At 39.9% G+C, this 20,350-nt stretch overlaps 1 protein-coding gene across 5 annotated transcripts in view; it reads right to left on the reverse strand.

Moving 5' to 3' along the window:
- The window catches only part of STK38 (serine/threonine kinase 38), a 41,590-nt gene that overhangs the window by 5,469 nt on the left and 15,771 nt on the right, over positions 1–20,350 (reverse strand). For all 5 annotated transcript variants that reach the window (XM_070777879.1, XM_070777877.1, XM_070777878.1 and 2 more), the window contains 7 exons: positions 18,508–18,559; positions 17,481–17,603; positions 15,852–15,935; positions 12,161–12,284; positions 9,697–9,851; positions 6,268–6,370; positions 5,135–5,196 (listed from right to left, as the gene is read on the reverse strand). In XM_070777879.1, coding sequence (XP_070633980.1) covers positions 5,135–5,196; positions 6,268–6,370; positions 9,697–9,851; positions 12,161–12,284; positions 15,852–15,935; positions 17,481–17,603; positions 18,508–18,559 — 703 coding nt within the window. The remainder of the gene's footprint in view (positions 1–5,134; positions 5,197–6,267; positions 6,371–9,696; positions 9,852–12,160; positions 12,285–15,851; positions 15,936–17,480; positions 17,604–18,507; positions 18,560–20,350) is intronic.

Here is a 20,350-nt window from a genome sequence, read left to right on the forward strand (position 1 = left end):
GAAACATGTATGTAATAGTTCTTAGGCGGTTACTTTCTAAATTCAAATAATCTACTCTCTCACACCAGGACTGCAATACCAGGCAAAGTGCAGTCACAGCCTTCCTGTGCTCAGCGTTTGAGGGCTTCCCAGTGGGGAAAGCTCAGATCTAAGTGCTTTCCATGTTATACAACTTGTAAAGTTAAAAGCCACAGCTGTGTGGTGTTTTAAAAAATATTATCAAACAGTGCAAATGTATAGAAAAAAAAAAAGCACAGAGAATACAACATCCATGTACCCATTACCTATATTAAAGAAAAGTTAATAACCTGTGGTATTTTTCTCTTGGGTCGTCTGTCTTTTTAAAAGAAACTATGTAAACAAGAAAAGTGAGACTCCTTCCCTCTTCACTGAAGTCATAACAACCTGAAGTTGCTGTGTTATGACTGTATAGAAATTTGCATAAATGACAAATTACTCCTTGCATATTTCAACTCTTAATAAGGGGTTTCATACTGTGCTGTATTATTCTACAATACTACAACTTGCTTTTTCTCTTCCACATTATGACTTTGAGATTTACTCATGCGGCTCTTAGTTCACCCATTTCACTGCTGTGCACTGCTGTGACATTATACAAGCGTCACAATGGTTTTATCCATTCTTCTGTAAATGGACACTTATGCTGCTTCCAGTGTTTCATTCTAACAAGTAACACCTGAATAAACATTCCTGTAACACCTCCTGGGCACTGGGAGTATTGCTGGGTCTTCCATTATGAGCATCTTCAACTCAATGAGACATCTTTCAGTTGTCCTCCAAGGTGGACAAGTTGTCCTCCTCTTTAAACATGCCCAGTGGGGATAGCTCTTAGCGATCCACTTTCACCAACACTTGGCTTTGCCAGACTTCCATTTTTTTACCTATCTGATGAATATGAAATAGGATCTTGCTGTTTTCATTTGCAAGATCTCTAGTAAGGCTGAGTGCATATTCATCTGTTAATCAGACATTCAGTTTTCTTTTTTTTTCAGTGAATTATTGTTCAGATCCTTTGACTATTAGCTTTTTTCCCAGTTGCATCACTTTTTATCATTGATTCATTGGAATTCTTTTTTAACTTAAAAAAAAACAAAACCTTTTTAGGCCTCACAGTTTGTGGAATCTTAGTTCCCCGACCAGGGATTGAACTCAGCCTGGCAGTGAAAGCTCAGAATCCTAACCACTGAACCGACATGGAATTCCATTCCTCTGATTTTAAAAAGTAATTTTGCCACAAGTCTCTCAAACTGAGATCTTAGTTTTGTTTTTGAGCTTTGTAAAAATGGTATCATTCTACATGCAGTCTTCTCTTGCTACTTGATTTTTCCTCTATTTTGTTTTTAAATTTGAACCATGTTGTCACATGTGGCCGTTGTTCAATTATTTTCACTGCTAAACAATATTCTATTCCAGAATGTAACCATTTTCCTGTTGATGGACATGGTTATTTCTAGTTTTCTGCTATTATGAAAATGCAATAAAAATTCTTATGCATATCTCCTGGTTCAGAGGTGCAAGAGTTTCTCCAGGGCATCTGACTAAGGGTAAGTACGCACATGAACTGGAAGATGATTCCAAAGGAGTTTGGACCATGTGGCTTGCCTCTTATTTTGCTTATATTTTTCAATATACAAATTATTCTTCTTTAAAGTAGTAAAATACACTTATTCCTTCACAATTTATACTTAATTACCTGCATTATTTCTCAGTATGTTATTTAAGAAACTCTTCCTTACTGAAGTCATACACATATTGCCTTGTATTTTCTTCTAAAATTTGTAAAATTTTATTTTCCATCTATAATTTTTTTGTGTATATTGTAAGGTATGAATTCATTTTTTCCATATGAATAATTGTACATTGTTTTCTTTCAAATATGCATGTTAAATAACATAAATGCCACTTTTTTAATCTTTCAAGTTTGAAATATGGATTGGGCTTTCCCCAAGAAATGTTAGCATTTTAATTCTAATTATAAAAGTTAAGAAACTATAGAAACCTCTTCAAATTAGACTAAATATATTCCAGCAAAGCTGGATGTTAAGTAAATCCTATTTGTCCGAAGATTTCCATTATAAAACTGAGATCTCTTGCTACAAAAAAAAGAACTTCAAGATACTAAGGTATAAAAAAAAAATCCTGGAGTTACAGGATGCGGGCAACAGCAGGTTCCAAACTGCTGTAACGTGCTCACCTGGGAGCCAGAGCCCCTCCCTGGGAGCCCATGCTCACTGCCCCACCTGTAAGTGCAGGTAAGCAGGGACCGGCCCCTGCCCAAACCTCTGCTTTCCACGCGGACGTGTCCTCCAATTTCAAGCTCTTAATACCTAAAATCTGTACTATTTTTTTTCCTTTTGTTGTCTAAGTGTTGTTTACAGTGTCAATTGCAGCTGTGCTAAAAAGTTTTGTTCACTGTTAAGAGTAATTTCAGATGTGTTGCAACTTACTATTTCATTTAGGATTTTAGGGGAAATAGCGATTTAATTTCTTTCTTAATCACTTCTGTAAATTTTACACTTTAAAAAATTAACTGACAAAGATTAGACGCATAGATGTACTTCAACTTTTACCTCTGTTTAATAAATAAATTAAGGTTGACTCATACCTTGTGGCTCAGTTGGTAAAGACTCCACCTGCAATACGGGAGCCCTGGGTTTGATCCCTGGGTTGGGAAGAGCCCCTGGAGAAGGGAAAGGCTACCCACTCCAGTGTTCTGGCCTGGAGAATTCCATGGACTGTACGGACACAACTGAGAGACTTTCACTCATACCTACGTCCTAATCGGTTACTGGCCTAACAATCACCCAGGACCATGCTGGCACTACAAATATTAGAACGGAATTTAAGCAGCCAAAGATGAAGGTAAAGCCTCCACTTGTTTTCTGTGATTTTCAACAGACTGAAAAGTAACAGGCTGAAAAGTAACAGGCTGGGTGAACAACTACATATGTTAGGCTTACCCTAGAGCAATAAATTTATACTAAGCATTACCTTATATTAACCTTCCACTAGCAGAATGGGATCACTTACGAAAGGTCAAAAAAGCACAGGGTTAAATGACCTTTTGAAGACTGAGTAACGGTAGCTTTATTTCCAAGTTATCAAAGGAGGTAATATGAGGATGACCACTTCTGCTGTAGATAAAAAGGCAAGAACCTTAACCAGAGCATGAGAACCTAAGTTTATTCAAATTAAAGAACAGTAAATATTAAAGGTCATTTAACTCCAAATGTAGAACTTGTGGAACCTCCTTCCTTATAGACCTATAAGGCATTCCTAATAAGTTTGACATGACTCTCTGGTTTATGTCAAAGGGCATAAAGCTTCTCAGAGTATGAGGATAATTTAAGGTATTTAAGATTAATTACCCCCAAAATAAAAGTGGCCAAAGATTTAATCTTAGTTTGCCTTAAAAACTGCTTTTTAATCACAGAAGATTCCTTACCTTTTGTTACCTTCCAAAACACAGATAAATATCAGTCTCCCAGTAATGGAGGAGCCACTGTCTAAGAAACAGTTTCTTAGGTAGAGGGTCTCAACTTTGCACAGCAGAATCACCCAGAGCCCTTTTAAAAAACCAGGTACCCAGACTACATACCCCAAACCAACTGCATCATAATCTCCTGGGGTGGGACCCAGGCCAGACATCAGTATGCTCTGAAGTTTCCCAGGTGATTCTGGTGAGCAGCCAAGGCTAAGACCTACCGCTCTGTGACAGACAATAGAGGCATCTGAAAAGATTTGTTCCCAATGTTCCCTAATCCTTAACAACCTATGTAAACGGTGCTTCAACCACCTATAAAATTTAAACATTTAAAGAGTATCAGAGTTCCTAAGAAGGCTATGATGTGATTAGGTATACCAAACTTTAGTATCCCCAAATTAATGTTAGAAAAGATATCAAACATTAGTCTCATTTACTATATTTCCAAAAATGTTTGGTTTAGGTTAATGCCTCTCCCAGGGCCTGGGTTTAACATAAAAATCATAATATTCAAAACATGGTCTTGAATGGACCTCAAATGAATCCAAAAAATGCAAGCCTTTCCTTTGATTCTTTCTTAATCCTAAGGCTTCCAACTTTCACATATGACTAACAGGTACTTACTAGCAACCTATTAAATGAATTATTAGAAATACCACAGAGAACCCTAATTCAGTGTTTTACTAAGGACTCTGGCCAAAACATAGTATTTGGCAAACCTGCCAAGTTACAACTGTGTACACCAACAAGCATAAATGCCACAATTTCTAGAAACACACATGCATGATCCTCATTCCAAGTTAGTCCCAGTTTTCCATCCTTGCCATTCTTGCTTTCTAATGACCCACTGCCAGTTTAGCTTTACTATTTTCAACTTGCTATTGGGTTTCTTGCAAAGCCTAATATGTAGGGATATACAGTCCTATTACATCTGGTCAATAATTTTCCAATAACTAGACAATGGGATATGTGCATTGTAATTTATGAACCAATGGATCAGAATAAAAGTTTGCCTAGACAGAACATTTCAGTGGTAAATTTGCACTATTTAAATAAGTTCCACCATGTTACTGAGATAATGCAATAATGTTATTTATTTTTAAGCTTATGGGGCATAATTTTATGTGTATATACACGAATTATTAAAGTAAGCATTTCTCTTAAATTTCTCTCCAGTTTTTAATGACCAAGTTCTTCTTTCTGCAATAACATAGGAAAGGGTGGGGCAGGCGAACTAAGTGAATCACAAGTTTGAGAACCACAGCCTTGAAGTTCCCGGTAGATATTTGTACTTAGTTTCAGTTTGAGAGAACTCCACCTCAAATATAACCTTTTACCACCATAAACAGAGGGAAAAGGTAGAAGAGGAAGGAAAGCAGCTGTCACTAATGTAAAAGGTCAGAATGAGGTCATCCACTGAAAATGTCATGACCAAAACAACCTCATTTTATATCTGCCCTCCTTCAAAATACAACTTTTGGTGCTCCCAATGTGACAGGCCTCCCTTAAGGTAATTTAAAACAAGGAATAGTAAGCTGCAAACATTTATCAAATGCAAATTTATGTGCATATTTCTAAACTGATTCATACTTGGTGTGTAGCATTTAAGAAGCCACAGATATTACTTACTAGCTGACGTCTATTTCTTTTCCAGGTTTCTGCTTTCCTTTTGGAATTCATGTTCTGAAAAGCTAAAAGTAGAGAAAACAAGTTCTAATAAGAAAAGTTCAGCAATGTTTACTACTTTTTTAGGCTCTGGTTCAAGCCACAGGAGACCCTCAAGTCTCGCTTTTCTCCCCACACACCAAGAACTCTGCATGATACATTTCCCACCAAATCCGTAAGCCCCAGTCAGAGGCGCTAAAGCATTGATTCAAAGCATCATGCAGAGAGTTTTAAGCCACACTTCTCTGGAGATAATATGACCAGAGAGGAGGACAGGCCTTAAACAGAATTACAAGGAACTGAATCAGAATTACGGGGAATTCAGTCTCATCAGAGAGAGGCGACGGTCCTCAAGTAGACCTAAAACATGCACAACTTTTCAAATTACTATCAAATTTCCAAGAGTAGTAACTCTTACATAATTAGAGACTTCTGTATATATTATACACTACAGACATAGCTTCCCAAGGATGAACTGTAATTTTACTACATAGTTTCAATGGTTTGGGGGTTTCCCTGGTGGCTCAGATGGTAAAGAATCTGCCCGCAATGCAGGAGACCTGGGTTCAATCCCCGGGTCAGGAAGATCCCCTGAAGAAGGGAATGGCAACCCACTCCAGTATTCTTGTCTGGAGAAGTCCATGAACACGGGAGCCTGGTAGGTTACAGTCGATGGGGTCACAGAGAGTTGGACACGACTGAGCGACTAACCCTTTCACTTTGACTTTTCAACAGTCTGACAGAGCGAAAGTAACTCGCTCTGTCACTGCAGAAAGAAGCACCAATGGTAAATCTAACCTGGAGTTGTTCCCAGGATTTTTTCCTCTACTACTTTTGTTTGCCTGCTCCTTGTTCATCCCTTGTAACCTTCTCAGGAGAGCTCCAAAGAATGCTTGTTGGGACATCTGCCTTAACACATTTGGTGGCCTTCATCTTCTCTCACCACACAGTACAAATCACAGGCAAACCTGGGGAGGTATTTTTATTCTCGAAAGACTTTAACTATGAGAATCTCCTACTCCATCCTGCATATTCTGGTTACCAGGGGGAATAGCTCTTCCAGGGATAAAAAGGCTACCATCACTGTTAACACTTACTGAAATCACTGGGGAGGCTGTGGTTCAGATTTCTATAAAATTCCGTCCTGTGTGCTTTTTTCAGTCCTGTGCAAAGGCCAAAGTCAGAAAGCTTCACATGGCCCTATGGAGAGGAAACAAGGGAAAGAACAGATGAACGTTCACGGATGTGGAAGAGAACATTATCCTCTCCAGCTCCGTGCATTACCCATTACGGCTCCACAACCAAAGGATGCTGCTGCTGCTTTTATTATGGGGAGAAATATATACTAGCAAATGAATTAAAGATCACTCCAAATCCTATTATACAAATATTATATGTTTTGGGTGTATCCACAGCATCTAATTTTACCTCTTGAACCACAGCATCTAATTTTACCTCTTGAACTACCTCAATCAATATTCTATGTTTCTTCAAAATTGTTTTTAACATCTATATAATAATCAAATGACTCAGTACATCATTGTCTACCTATCCCCACAATGCTACTTAATCCAATCTCAAGTCATGTGGATTACAATAAGCATCGCAGTGCCAGAGAGGGCCCGTGTTCCCAACCCTAGTCAGGCATGATACAGAGGATGGTCTTTATAAAAGGCTGTTTGAGCAAGTCTTTATTCACATAGCTTTTTCTCCACTTGAATTATTTCACTGGGATAAATTCCAAGGAGTAAACTATTCCAAAGACAAAGGGAATCAACTTCATTGTACAGTTCTTGATAAGTGTTGCCATACTGTATTCCAATCGTTAAGTCTTTGACTTCATCATTCTCTTCAAAGAAAACTCACACCTCCTATGAGCCAGGCACCATGCCTTTAAATGTGTTGTCTCATTTATAATTCTTAAGCCACCTTTCATAGACTCAGAGTCATTAAACGACTTGCTGGTGAAATGGCAGCACCAAAGCCAGAAGTCAAAGCTCTTTCTCTCCAGACCAGGATTATTTAACCCCTCTCCAACCCCTGATCTCATCTAGAAAATGCGTATCATGGTATCTTCCTGGCATGAATGGTGAGAATTAAGGCTTGTAAGGCTCCTTTCCTGGTTCTCTAAGGTAGAAGAGGGTGTTCTAGGGGTGGTGAGATTTTCCATTGCGGGACATTTGGTCCACACCAAAAAGTCCTTGGTATTTAGTTCTGTCTAAAATGGATGTTTTGGATTGGACCAAATTTCAAGGAACTTTTGTCATGAACCAAATGGCCACAGTCAGGACCAAATGTCCACCTACCAAAATTTTAGGTAGATAAGGAGGTAAAACCAAAACTAGGGGAGCAACTCTTGCTGCTGGGAGCAACTCTATACTGCTCAAGGTCACACAATCAGAAGTGATGTGGCCAAGGACTGAGCCCTGGTGACCTCCCCATCTGTGGTCTTTGGTCCCTAACATATAAACATCCCAGGGTACAGAAGCCTTGCTTAAGAGTAGCTTTCTGTGTTGCTTTGGTTTTTTCAATCTCATTACGTTTGGCTGTGTGTGTGTGTGTGTGTGTGTGTATGTGTATACACACGCAAGCACAAGCATAAAAGGTAAACTACCAAAGATGGCTTTGAGCCTACTAACCTGCTAGTTCCCTTTTAGATTTGCAAATAACCTGTTCTACAAGCCAAGGAAGTGTTTCACAGTTTTAATTACATGTTTTACCTAGACAACTCCAGAACAGTCTTAAAAAACAGTGCCTGGAGCAAATGCTGTTCAAACCTAGATTTTCAGAGAACTCTGTAGCACTTCTCAGTATACAGCAGGAACTCAAAATGTCTACATTTTCACTTTTACAACCAATATGGCTAAACACATAAATGAGCCCTCTTCTACAAGTCTGGGCTGACATATTGTAGAGAGCATGTCTGCACCAAACAGGTGTCCCCAGTCCTCTTCAGCTAGATTGAGTCCCCAGCTCTTGGCCTTCAGTATGTTTGCTGGCCTTGAACACAGACTTAGCCTCCAGTGAAGCCAACACTAAGGCACTGGGTACAGGACCAAGGCATCTGAACCCAAGACAACACAGAGCAGAGCTGCTACTTTATTAAAATATATCTGAGCTTAAGGACAGAAAAATAATCTCATACATGTTACCATTTTACTATTCACTTTGAGGACACTAACTGTACATAAACTGGCACAGAGAGAAAGCTACTGAAGCTATTACACTAAAACAGTTGTTACTGGGACTCCCCTGGTGGTCCAGTGGTTAAGAGTCTGCCTACTAACGCAGGGGACACGAGCTCGATCCCTGGTCAGGGAGGATTCCACACGTCACGGCGCAGCTAAGCCCGTGTGCCACAGCTGCTAGGCCTGCAAGCTGCAGCTGCTGAAGCCCGCCCGCATGGAGCCTGCGCTCCGCAAGGGGAGACGCCACACATCCCACAGGCTCCGTAAGAGGAGCCACCACAGGGAGATGCCCACACAGCCCAAGTGGCGAACAGACTCCACTCGCGGCAATTAGAGAAAGCCCGAGCACCCGGCACGGCCAAAAGTACTCTATTTATTTAAATAAAAAATAATAATAAAAAAATATTTTGAACAATGACATTACATTTTTCTTCTTTATAGCTCTCTGTATTATTCAAATTTTCTACTATGTTTGTATATTATTCTTATAATGAAGGAAAAAACTATTAACCAGAAGAAATTACTAGACAAATCTACTCTCGAAACAGAAAGATTAAGGTTTTCAAAGAAAGTAGACTAAAACTTCAGATTTTTTCCAAAGACTGTTATCAAAAGACAGTAAGAAAGGAAAATACCCTATGAATTAAATTTACTTTCCTACTTAAAAGAATTCAATCTAGAAAACAATTCTATGTACCAGAACACAACAATCTAGAATTTTAAAGCTGGAAGGAACTTTGGAGCGTTTCCCAATCCATATATTCACTTCATAGATGAGTCAGGTCCAGACGGTGGAGTAACTTGTCAAGCAGCATCAACAACACAGCAGCACAGGGATTCTCTTCTGATTTGCTGAGAGTTTAAGAATCAGGCAACTCAGTTCACGTGCATGTCCAAAGCTAACTACAAAGAGGCCATCAGGGAGGCTGAGCAGGACTCCGCTTTAAGTGCAGGGCACAGGGTCTGGAAGCTGAGCTTTGTGACAGCTTTCTGTTGCTGTCGCTGTAATTCCTAGTTCTAGGCTGGGATACCTCAGCAGAGGGGTTCTTGACAGGGGATGCGTTAGTGTAGTTAATCATATGAGAAGATGATCATCTTTGGCTTCACTACAAAATAACTTAAATCAATTTTATGCTTAATAATTTTTCAAAATGTTCTTTAAGAGGAAAATTCAAATTATGGAATTCATAAGCCTTTCTTACCTTAAAAAAAAAGAAGAAAATACACCAGGGAGCTCACAGCTCCCCTACTGTGATTACGACAAGTCGCGCAGGGGTTAAGGCAGAGGCTGCTCAGACAGGTAGAGACACGCTGGTCAGCCTGCACACCTCACAGTACCTTGCTGTCCAGGAGAAGGTTGTCTGGTTTGATGTCTCTGTGGATGAAGCCAAGTTGGTGAATAGAGTCTATGGCTAATACTGTTTCTGCTATATAAAACTGAGTTTCCTCTTCTGTCAGCGTGTCTTTTTTCATCAACAGGGTCATCATGTCCCCTGGAAACAAGAAGGTACAAAGTACACACACGTACACACACAAACACACAAAACAATATGAGTAACAGCCAGTTTTCAGATATGTCCTCCCTACCTGCCACCATAAGGCGGTGCTAAATAGGCCTCTGCTGTGTCCCAGAGATGACCTACTATGGGCGGAAATGCCCAACATGAGCAGAAATGGTAAGCAGTTTCTAACACTTAAAAGATAAAATTTACAGCCACAGATGGCAAAACACTTTCACTAAGCTAACTGATGCTGACCCCTGAGCAATGATTTCCACTTAACTTTGGAGAGAGAAAGGAAATTTCTCCCACACTAAAATAATAAACCAATCAATCAATAAATTTGCTTCAGACAATTTTTTGGACTGGGGAAAGAGCTACTTTATTTTTCACTTGGCACAAATACCTACAAACTTCTCTAAGGCATTTCCACATTCTAACAATGGCTGTACTACAGTTATTAAACAGGCTGAGTGAAGTCAAAGTCACTCAGTCGTGTCCGACTCTTACAGTCCATGGAATTCTCTAGGCCAGAATACTGGAGTGGGTAGCCTTTCCCTTCTCCAGGGGGATCTTCCCAACCCAGGAATCTAACCAGGGTCTCCTGCATTGCAGGTGGATTCTTTACCAACTGAGCTATCAAGGAAGCCTAAACAAAAATGTAAAAATCTGGGGAGGCTGTAAACAAGCTTTCCACTGTCTATTCACAGAACACTAGAACATATATAAAAAAGTAGGATTTAGGTAGCAAAGTGTTAGTCAACAAAAGCTGTTGTAAATATGAACAGTAAATGCTACAGACTAGGATGTGTAATAACTGCCTCCCAAACATGCATGATGAACACCTCCCAAGACCAGTGGGGTTTTTTCTCCAGTGCTTATTTGTGGGTACAAAATGCTTTATGCAACTTTTACAACACAATGTCAGTATTTTAGCAGTAAAGTAACTTTGTTAGTTTTCTGCAAAGTCAAAATTTAAGTATTTCTGCTTAATACCATCAACATACAATGGTGAAAAAAGATTCTGATCCAATTCAACAGTCAGACGAAAGCAAAGCAAATATGAATAAGCAGTTTAAAGGTAAAAGAAACAGGAAAGATTCAGTTCACATTGCACAGAAAGCCATTTATGTTAGAAAATGGAAAAGAGACAGAAACCTCAGATTTTAATAGTGTGTCATGCTGCTTATTTCTAACTTTTACCCTTGGGCAAAAATTAAGGCACTTATTAAGATGCTCCCAAAACTTGAAAAACATGATTTCCTAATCACTCCTGGCAGCCACACATTTAATCTGGAGGCACATCAGTGGGGCCAGCTCTGAGGTACCTGAGTGGCCGCAGCTCAGTGGCCCAGGAGAGCAGCCAGGGGCCTCACCTGTGTGAGCGTGCCCACATGATCAGAGCGCTCAGGCCAGAGGATCTGGGCTGTGCAGGCCAGCCCCACCGAGTGCAAAGGGCAGGGTCCAGGGGACACGGAAAGCTACGGAAGACGACGCACGTAAGGCTTGTGGAGACGCACGTCAAGGGGCTGGCTGGTTCCTGAGCTGGTTCTTACTCCTATTTATAACAACTGACATCTAAATGTTAAAAAGTTTCTCCTCATTCTGTCATATAGATTCTTTTCTAACCTTCATCAGCTGTTAATAAAAAGTACTGATGACCCTAGATCTAACTAAAGGTTGTCACCAGATCAAATATTATGCCACAATTAGATTAGCTTTGGTATAAAAGCAAAAAAAGAGAAAGTTTTCTTTTTTTTTTCTACCAGTGTGCTCACAGTTTATCTGCTCACTGGGAAACAGACTGTGTTCCCCAGAACAGACGTATGTTCTATTCTGGGTTTACTTTGAAGCTGTCTTACAAGATGCACATGCCAAGTTACCAAAAACTTTAAATTTCAGAAATAAGAAACAGATTGTGACTACTAATATATGTAATGAGAAATTCACTCTTTATAAGTTACAGGGGGGAAAAAAGTTGAAGCAAAGAATGTAATAGCTTCAATCTTGTCACTTGGGTAAACAGACTGACAGGACAGGCAAAGCTCCTAGTTTATTTCTATATATTTAAAAAGAAAATAAATATCCGTCTGAAATCCTGAGAATGAGAAGGTTACTTTTATGGCCCTAAAGCTGTAGAAAGGTACTCAGCACAGACAGATTACTGACCTCCTTTACAAACCTAAAAAGATACAGAAAGCAACTTTGTGAGCACGGTTAAAAGTAGAAAGGAGGGTTAATCCATGTAAGAGAGAAACCACAAAACAAAAAGGAAAAATGACCTTTCATCATCAAGTAATTACCTCCAGGCAGGAACTCCATGATTAGGTAGAGGTTTAGCTTATCCTGAAAACTATAGAACATTTTCACAACCCACAAACTGTCTGCCTCCACTAGAATGTCACGCTCCGCACGAATGTGGCCAACCTGGAGGTACATGCATTGGATTAATGACAAGCCTTGCTCTGCTTTATCAGACTGCATATTTGCTTAAACAATTTAAATACTGTTGAGTATTAAATTGTGATGATGCAAAAGATACAGCTTATGCTTAGGCAAACCTACGAATTCAAAATTGACAACATTTGACTTGAAGGTATTCGGTGATGAAAACCTGAGTGATGAAAGGCTTGAAAATGGCAAAAATCAACGGCTTTAATGCAAATGGAAACTTTAACAGTGCTATAAAGTGAACCTCTTGATTAGTTAAAATTACCATTCTTTTCATATCTTTTTGTTCTAATAATTCTTTTTTGATCAAAGTAAGTCCCCAAGATGAGACTCTAAGCAAATCCTGTCTCAGGTCTTCAGAGACATCTGTGAAGACGGCACCTTGACAGTCCCAGATGCTGTGATGCCACAGTACATGGTCACAGCTGTGCACACAGGAGGCACTCAGTTCTGACTGAACTGAAACATGACAACAGCTAAGAAGAGTTGTAGATTCATTTATGACACTGCCAGTTTTCTATTTGTACTGAAACATTTAGCTAAGGAGACCAAGCTAGGCCAAAGATTTGGGAGGATTACTTTATTAATTTATTATTATCAAGTTGACTTCATCTACTTTAAATATATAATAATAATCAAAACACTGCTGCATATCACCAAGTCACACCCCTTTTCTTCTTGTATAAGTGCTGTTAAGTTGCACGACGGGGTTGAATCAGATGTAAATTTATTACGACTCAGGCTGATCCTTGAGTAGAAGTTTTTATCTCAACATGTGCTCCAGGGTGGGACCTCCTACAATGTTTGGAGGTGAAGATATACCAAGTTCACAAACTGGCACTTCTACTGGCAAACTCAGCCCCTGGTGGTTGTTTTGTTTGATAGGATGTTCTGCATGCTTGCCTTAATGGAATGTCTTCAGCAAAGCCAGGCGCGCTCTATTCCATTCGGACACAGACCCCAGAGCCTTCTCTCCTGTCTTACACCTAACCTGCCTCATCTTTCCGTGCTCACTCCTATGGGCCTAAAACTCCTACTGAGTTTTCAGTTTCTACCAAAACTGTTTTCAAGGAAATTTTTAAGTAACTTCAGTGTTTTAGAAATTTTACATTTTTACATCTCTACTTATGGCATGAGGGTGGGAAAAATGGAAGAAGGTAACGGTGATAAGGAATGGTGCCATAAAACTAGGATGAAGCCCAGTGAAGATCTGAGGAAATGCTCACGGCACTTGCTGGCTCTGCCCCAGTCAGTTACCACACAAAGACTGCACGAAGCTGACTTCCCCAACCTGTTCCGTGGCTCCTGTGAAGGCCTCTGCCTACTGCAGGGACACACGGAAAGGACAGGTGTGACCACTGCTGCCTGTCACTCACCTTAGAAGGCAGGACCGTGACTGCAACATTCCTGGTTTGTCACAGGGAAAGCTGCAGGTACGGTGGCCACACCCTGCCCTTTTCTCCTGGGGCTGAGACAGCAAGTCAAGAACTCAAGGTCTAGGGGTGGAGTCAGGCGACTTTACAGGAGGGTGGGCTCTGGATTCCCTTTCCTCTGCTCCATAAACACTGCGTGGGGTGGGGATTATGTGCCAGCTGTGACCCAGGGCACTAGGAGAGCAGAGGGAACAGTCTTTGGGTCCATCCTACCTCTACACGGGCATCACAACCAGAGGCTGTCCTTTCGCACAGGAAGAGAAATGGGAAGAGACTAGCTCAACACTGGTCTCTTATGCTCTAAAATTCATTTTCCAGGTAGCAGAAACTTCCATCTTGTGAGACAGAATAACAACCAGAACTCTAAATGGGTAGCTGTAATTCCTGCTCAGTTTCATAAAAGCAAATAAGAATTTTTTCTCTGGAGAGGGCACCTATACCTACAAGAAGTCAGGCTCTCAATCTGTACTTTGTCAGCCCCACTCAGAAGTGATGGATTTGCCCCACAAAGCTGCTGCCTGCTTCCTCAAGACAGCTGCCCCAGGTCATGTCTGTGGCCGGAAACTAACTGGACCATGCTGAGATCAACCCTAGGGAGCTGAGTCCATCAGCAACAATGGCGCTAACAATTTAAGTTAATTCATTTAAAATCCTAATTTGAACAGACATTTCCTTTATCTTCATGTAGAAAGTCTTTAGAAACTAATTTTGAAGAAGGTACAGTACTTGACAGAATGTCTTTAAACAACATGTTTGGATCATCCTCTGTTACCACCTGTTACCTCTATGAAGGATTAGTAAGTGGAAGTTATGACGTGCACTTCTCTTTACAATTTTACCCTACTATTCATTTGATAAAGAAATACTGTGAGTCTTGATTAAAACTACAGGAAATATATCTTGTAAAAATAAAATTTACTTGTGACATACAAACTATACGGAGTAATCAATACAGCTTCACATTCTCCTTTTCAAGATTAACTGAAGCTCCTACAGTGTCAATACCCTTATCGCACTGATTTTTAGATACATTAAGAGGGCTGGTGTGCATTTTGAATAAGGTTGGTGTTAACATATAATGTCTGAACATCTACTGCCAGGGTATTTGCTACTTCTGACCAAAATCCCTGGGAGTCTAAAGCTTCTGGGTAACATAGGAAAATTAAAGAAAAAATTAAAATCCCAAATTTTGAGCTAGCACTGAAATGAAGGGCAGAAAAGCCCTGGTGATTATAGCTCCTCTCAAGCGGCTGGAAGGATCGGGTGTGGGGCCAACCTCCATCCTGGCTCTGTGGTTCTGTATCTGGAGCTCTCCTTTCCAGGGGGGTCTCTCTGCCCTCCTGTAGCAACTGGTATTTTACAGAATATTTGCAGGCATCGCCCACTACAATCTGTTCTGCTAAATTAAATCAGATTTATAGAAAATCTGCCTTCTCACTTTTAATATATACTGTCTAATACTTAAAATCATACTTATTCTGCATAAAATACTGGATGCAGCTTATACATCTATTTGCAAAGTAGATTTGAAGTTTTAGAAAATATTCTTAATCATTAAATGAGTCTGCACTGCTGTGCCACCTTCATTATATTTTTTCAAATTCATTCCCAAAGAAGACTGGCCTCTCTCACGTAGTGATAAGCCACTCAGAAGATCCAAACTGGGTTTGCGTGAATTTACAGAATGAAGCATGTTAAGACCTATTTTAGATCAAACTCCAAATTCTAGTTCCTAAGTCTCAGTTCCAAGGTACAATACACAACTTTCCTCAACATTCTGTAAGGAACAAGCTACCACAGTAAGTACAACCTCAGAAAACTGCTCCTAATGACAAGGACAGCTTGCGATCAACTGTGAAACACAAATAGCAGATGTTTCTCTAGTAGACTTTCAACTTTAAAAAGACTGCACATAATGTCTTAGGCATTATTTGTACCTAAAATATATGTAACTGCTTCTACTGGGGGGGAGGCGAGAAAGAAAAGCAATATTATATGACAGGGCTAAAGAAAACTAAGAGAGGAATATACACTTCAATTAAGCAAAAAACAGTTTTAGAAGACAAAAATTCGTCAGGTAACTAAAATCACTGCTACAATTGTGCTTTACCTGCTCTTTTTCAAGCATATCTGCTTTACGAAGTATTTTCATTGCATACACATGGCCCGTATCTTTCTTCTGAACAAGCCGCACCTAAATATTATAAGAGAAACGCCAAGAGTTCACGATGCCAAACTAACGCTTTCATGTGTAACAAGAAATCATATTTAAACTGAAAAAGTACTGCAATTTTTATATAAGCAATAACAAAGCAGAAGAAAATGCTTTTCAATGTTTCAAAATGGATATATTATACACAGTGAGGTCAGTGCCGAAACACCCTCAGATATCTATCTCCACCTCTGAATAGCTCTGGATCCCTAGCTGAACAGATCAAGCTAATTCAAAACCCTCACTTTGGACTCATTAAACCCATGACACATGTCATCCAGTCAGCTCAAAAAAACCTAAGGAAATGTTTACAACAATGTCTAAAACAACAGCAAAAGCTAAGGCACAGGAAAAAAAACGCCTGGCAATGGGGGAGGAACTAAAATGTATAATTAGGGAAATAGAGTTTTCTGCAGCTCTCCTTTCTCTTTTTTATTTTCCTTTTTTTTTTTTTTTAGAGAGAGAGAACAGATAATTTATGATGAAAAGAAATGGTCTGCAAACCCAAATACAACTCCTCGGCAAGTCCCTGCACATTCCCTCCTCCTCCCCCAAGACAAGTATGTTTTCTTCTCCCTGAAACATTATTTTCCTTGAGTCCCAGGTCCCCTCCTCGTTGAACATAAAGCTCTTTTAGATGTGGTCCTGTACCTTTTCCTCTCTCAAGAGGCCAACAGGGATTCTGAACACTGAGGGATCAATTTAATCTCTCACCTGTGCCTTTGAATATGTACTCACATTTCCCCTAGGTGCTGGTTTTTAATAATGTGCTGCTCCTTTTGTATTCACAACGATAGTGAAACTATTGCATCAGTAGGTTGTTCACTTCGGGTGCTTTCCACAAATGGGAAGGATCTTGCACAGGCTCATTCAAACCCTCCCCAGCAGACTGCCCTTGTGACCAAGCAGGATGCACTTGGACAACCAGCTGGGACAAAGCTGCAAATGCTTTCATTCTCTACCACCACCCACATTAACTTATTTCTATAAATTGTTTCCCAGGGCTATCTTTTCAGAGCTGTACCAATCTGGCAGGAAGAAATAAAGGGTGGAAATATGCTGCAAGTTTGCTCTTGGAAAGGCAGTGTAATGGGAAAAGCAACAGCTTTGAGATCAGGAAGACCTTGGCCCAGCTTTGGTACCACTGCCCAATGGATGTGTGACACTGGAACATTATATATCCCCTCAGGCTTAACCACATCATGTATAACATATTAGTCATGATTCTCGGAAAGAAGCACTCACTAAGCAATCAATATTGATTTCTTTCTACCTATCAACTCTCCCTCTAGATGAATACTTAAAGCATCAACATCATCTCTAGCAAAACAGAGAAGAACAAGCAGATCCCTGGGACAGTGAGAGGGCAAGAAAAAGAGGACAGAGAGCAGGTAAGACGCGCGGCTCAAAGCCGGGCCCACCCACTCCATGCTGCAGTTCTAACAGCCATCACAAGCTCACGTTACGTTAGAAGCTTCGATGTGCTGTGGGATTCCTGTATTTGATAAGTATCTGTGGTGTTTTTACCTCACCAAAGGCTCCTCTGCCTATTACTTTTAAGGACTCAAAATCTTCCAGTCCAAGTCTTGTTCTCTTCAAACGAAGAAACTCTGTTTCCTTCCGAGCATGCGCTGATCTCCGGAGTCGTTTCTAATGTTTAAACAGAGGGAGAGAGGTGGGAAGGGACTCTGCAACAAGTCTTATTTGTGGTTTAGCCCACCCTGAAAGCAGGGCCCCGCCAGACTAAGCACCATCTGTTCACACAGGAAAGCACCACAGAAGGACCCTTAGGAGGTCAGCCCTGCCTCCCAGCCCTCAGACACCATAACCACACTGAACAGAGGACGCCTCCTCTGTGGACGTGGATGAACCTGCTTCACAGCCTGTTACTCTAATGTTCCTAAACTGGAAGGATAAACTTTCAACATTTTTCTTTAACTTTTCTTATATACAAGTATGGTTTTTAAATTTCTCTCTGGAATTTTTACACATTATGGTTCATTTTATGCATTAACTTTCTATTGTTCCTACAAGTCTTGGGTATTTTTCACCATTTTCCTGGGTTCTATGATTCATTTCTCCTTTTGAGAACACTTCCACAGCCATTTCAGTTCTTTTCACAGTTTCTTATTTATTATATTTTCTGCCACATCTGTGGGCATTGGGGGGAAAGGCTGATTCGAGAGGTATTTCACCTTGACAAAAATTTCAGAAATTTGCTCCACTTCTATGGAGCATTTTCAGTGAATTAAAAATGCTAATTTTAAAAAAATGCTAATTTGCTTTTTAAAATTTTCATTTTATTTCATGTCTTCCTTTCCTTGGAATTCTAAAACTAATTAATTTACTACTACAGAGCCTAGAAGTCATCCTTCTTGGTATTTAATAATTAACTTCTCCCTCTGCATAAGTACCTAAATCCAGAAGCACACCAGCCCTCATAATTTCCTGTTACAAGTCAAAACCCTTCCTCCATGCGCCAATGCTAACAACCTGCTACACAAGACATGATCTGCCAGGCTTGGTTTCAAGGAAATTTTCCAATATTAATTACCTCTTCATCTTTGAGGCCTTCTTCTTCCATCACTTTTTCTAACTTCTTTTGTCTAAAAATAAAGACATATGAAATTAACATTTGAATGATAACTTTCTGTTAATCTATGTACAATTTTTTTTTTACTGATAGAAACAGGTCAAACTCAAAATGCTTCATTAAATCAACAAATTACAGTTACTAAGGCAAGTGAAAAGATTCTCATCCTTTGTTAGCTCTACATTTTGACAAAAATTGTTTAAGATGTTAATGCAACAAAGAATCTAATTTCAAAATGTAAAGTTCTCTCTCTTTGGGTGTGGTAGTTCTTCCTTAACAAACCAACAGCTGGTGTCTGATAACCTCTTCTATCAGGGTGTTTCTCTCCCTGCCCCAGACTGAAATCTACTTCTTTTGTTTTCACATCTTCCTCCTCCTCCCTGCCACAAGCACAGAAGTAACCAAGGTAAACACAGAATTTGGAGATTTAAGGGGGGTGATGTTCAAAAAAGGTGATGAGCGGCACTAATAAAAGACACAAAGCCACATGGAACAGCCAAAACAAACAATTACAAAACAATACCAAAAAAGCACCAAAAAAAAAAAAAAACCTTGACATTTTAAATCCTTGGAGTAGGATACCTTAGAAACTGCATCCAAGAATATTTTTGACCTATACTCTCATACTGATTTGATAAAACTAAGAGAAACAAGTAAAATTTCCTGTTATTTATTCTGCATAATAAATGAAAGCACAGGCGCTGGAATCTCCTCTGTCCCTGTCAGGATCCCAGATAACAGACCAGCTGAGCAGGGCAGGGAAGAACAGACATATAGGCTACACGAAGCACCATCATGTGGTTTAGGCCAGCTGAGGCACCCTGTACTTCGACGTCACACAAGGATGGTTGACTCTCAGTCTGTACACAACTAGGAGCTACTAGAGGCTTGTACACAACGGAATGGTGTTTCTCTTTGAGAATGGCAGCCTGTAGTGAGCTGATGGACTATCAGGAAAAGCAACAGGCAGAGGAGAAAGGAGACAGGAGACAGAAGTGGGAAGGGACTCTGGAACAAAAAAAGCTATCATGAGTCAGATGGACAATAAAGACCTGGAGCTAGGGCTGGAAACTCAAAATGATGTGAACAGAGTCACTGCAAATATGACCAGTTGACAGGAAGAGTCAAGCGAACAGTCTTAGAATTTCTTGAGTGAGAGGATAATGATGCCACTAACTACAACAGGGAACACACAGAGAGGAACATGGGACGATAATGAGTTTTAGTCAATGAATATTTACTGCAATACCAGTATTTAGTGAAAATGAATATTTTTATTTAATTATATTTATTTACTATCAGAAATCATATTACAGTACAAATCCACAGGCTCAGATGATAAATAAGAATTTGCGTCCAAACTCCCAGGAAGTGAAAAGATCTACTGCAACTCTGAAGGAAGAAGAAAGCATTTGCATGACTCCCAGTCTGCCCACTCCTCTTCTCCTAGTTCCCAGAATGTCTGGGGATATGCATCTATGTGTGCATACACATCAGAGAGAGAAGGCTGCACCACTGGTAACTTCCAGAGTGAAAATTAATTCCATTTTTGTGGTTAAACAGTTGAAGTTGGGAAGAGTAAGAGTAAACACACACACAAAAAGAGTAAACTCATGGTAAGAACTATAAGAACTCAACCCTGGTCAGCTACTTCTGGGCCCTGAATATCAAACACCATCATACTTTCTGACTACATGTTCTCTGAATGATCACACCAGACGGTGACAGCAGTCTTAACATGCTATCACACAATGTGTGTTACAGAGACTGCACCTTCTGAATTTTAAATCTAAATTCAAACTGT

The sequence above is a fragment of the Bos indicus genome, chromosome 23 (assembly GCF_029378745.1).
Source record: "Bos indicus isolate NIAB-ARS_2022 breed Sahiwal x Tharparkar chromosome 23, NIAB-ARS_B.indTharparkar_mat_pri_1.0, whole genome shotgun sequence".
NCBI lineage: Eukaryota > Metazoa > Chordata > Mammalia > Artiodactyla > Bovidae > Bos > Bos indicus.